Genomic DNA, 2,095 nt, shown 5'->3' with positions numbered 1-2,095 from the left:
CTGGAACGCACTCTGTAGACTAGACTGGCCTCGAACTCAGAAATCCACCTGTATCTGCCTTCCAAGTGATGGGATTAAAGGCATGTCCCGCCACCACCTGGCTATGCCTCCCTTTTAATTGGAAAGCTCATGCATGCAAATCCTCTTGTTTGAACAAAACAGCATATTAAACCCCACTCCCATCAAACAGAATGAAGCACAAAGAAACAAATGAACAAAAATTGTTAAAATTAATAAATTTATTGAAAGCAGTGGAAACAACCCAAAAAAATGAAACAAAGCAAAGACTCCTATCAGTAGTAGATACGCAAGGACTGGCTTGTAAATCTTCGGACAGCTCAGCACATTGCACTGGTAAGGATAGCATCAGTCTATTCAAACCAGAGAATAAGTCTTGTCTCCCGCTTCCCCTCATATGGTGTCCTGGGAACTGAATTGTACAGCTGGTTCCCAGAGAGATTTCCTGGGGTCATCGGAAGCTAGTCACCTGGTGGGGTCCCTCTGTTTGGGTTATCTTTAGGCCTCCTAGTTGTAGAGGAGGCACTAGTGAGCTCTCCCGCTGATCCTGGAGCAGAGTCACTTTCTCATGCCCTAGAGAAGGCATTTCAGAAGGAAAACCCCACCTGCAGTCCCTCTATATAATTAGTGAGAGGTCTACCGTATCGGGAAGACAGTGGAGGTGGGTTTTGGATGCAGGTCCTTCATGGACAGGGTACCTTCTCCAGTCCATCATCTGGGTCCTACCTTATTTTGGCCTCTAGTATTTCTAAAAGAAAGGTGGACAGGCTGGAATCAAAGCATATCCAGAAGTGCCTGATAATCAAGGAAGAGCTCCAGAGGGCCAGGATAGCTTGCTTGAGTGGAAGCCTATGCTTGGCCTGCTCCAGAAGGCTGTGACACTTGAGAAGGCTGAAACTCTCTACAGAACGTGGGCAAATTGCCAGGGCTCCAGGTATCCATGCCAACATTTCCTGCAGCAGACACTGGCAACAAGATGTCCTGGGCGTCGTCATGCTCCCTGGCACCTCCAGGAACCCCATCTGACCCATGTGAGGTCTGCAAATCTTGATCTTGAGCTGTGGATCTGCCCCTGCTGGGGTGCCGAGCTCTTCTGTTCTGAAACCATATGTGGATCGTGTCTTCTGGCAATCCTGTCCTCTGTGAGAGCTCCTCCCTGGTTGCAAAACCTGGCAGTGAGTTCCTCTCAAAGGCTTGCCCTAGGATCTCAAGCTGTAGCAAGGTAAGTCGAGTGCGAGGCCTTATGCGGTCTGAGGGACTGCCTCTACCTTGTGCGCTGGAGACATGCTCTTCCTGGAGGTGTGGTGAGGCTAGATGGCTGGAGCCTCTGCTGGACCGCTTTGGGGCGTGCCCCACGTCCCCAGTGCGAGTCCTGCGGTTCTGAAACCACACGCAGATTCGGGATTCCTGGAGTCCCGTTTCCCTGGCCAGGTCCTGCCTGTCCTTGAAGCTCAGGTAACTGCTCTTGGTGAAAGGTGATAGAAGGGCCTTCTTTTGCCAGGCCTGCAAAACCATCTTCCTGCGCTGGGATTCCTGTGCCACACCACTGCCACCAGCACCAACAAGGCTGTCAGCTTCCATACTGCCAAAGATGGCCTGACAGGAGAATGTACTCCGGACAGCTCCAGAACCAACACAAGCTGCAACAAATGGCAGCACAGGCTGTGTCCAATTCCCCTTAAATACCTCTGCTTCTGCTCAGTAGCCCCGCTCACTACCGGCTCCAAAGGAGCCTTGGGCTACAGAATACTCAGACCCCTCCATGCCTCCCTCCATCATGCCAAAAAAAAAAAGCCACACCTGCCACGCCTGACATCTGACAATAGGGCACTCAGTGTTCAGGAAATTTCCTGAAAGTTCAGAAATTTCCTCAGTGTTCAGGAAATTCTGTCTGTAGGTATTGCTGTCACCTGACTGCCCTGCTAGTGCCCCACAAACAAGCTTAAGAAACAAGCAGGAGAAGCAATGTCCCACGAACTTGTCTCTATCAGGGCACTGTGCTTTCTGTATCCCAACTCATTTAACACTTGTTATATGAGACAGGATTCATAGATGGCAAAAATTAGCATCCACCACA

General features: G+C 50.2%; 1 protein-coding gene across 1 annotated transcript; it reads right to left on the bottom strand.

The window, feature by feature from the left end:
• Positions 1-867: 867 nt before the first annotated feature.
• Positions 868-1,599, bottom strand: LOC116104138 (double homeobox protein A-like). The gene has a single exon (XM_031390924.1). It carries the CDS (start codon positions 1,597-1,599, stop codon positions 868-870), a length of 732 nt encoding a protein of 243 aa, XP_031246784.1.
• Positions 1,600-2,095: the final 496 nt, after the last annotated feature.

The sequence above is a fragment of the Mastomys coucha genome, unplaced genomic scaffold (genome assembly GCF_008632895.1).
Source record: "Mastomys coucha isolate ucsf_1 unplaced genomic scaffold, UCSF_Mcou_1 pScaffold21, whole genome shotgun sequence".
Lineage (NCBI taxonomy): Eukaryota > Metazoa > Chordata > Mammalia > Rodentia > Muridae > Mastomys > Mastomys coucha.
Note: the sequence above shows the minus strand (reverse complement) of the source record. Positions and strands in the feature narration are given on the sequence as shown.

Bases quoted from the DNA above. Each gene is read 5' to 3' on its own strand.
- LOC116104138 (XM_031390924.1), bottom strand. From the start codon at position 1,599: ATGGAAGCTGACAGCCTTGTTGGTGCTGGTGGCAGTGGTGTGGCACAG.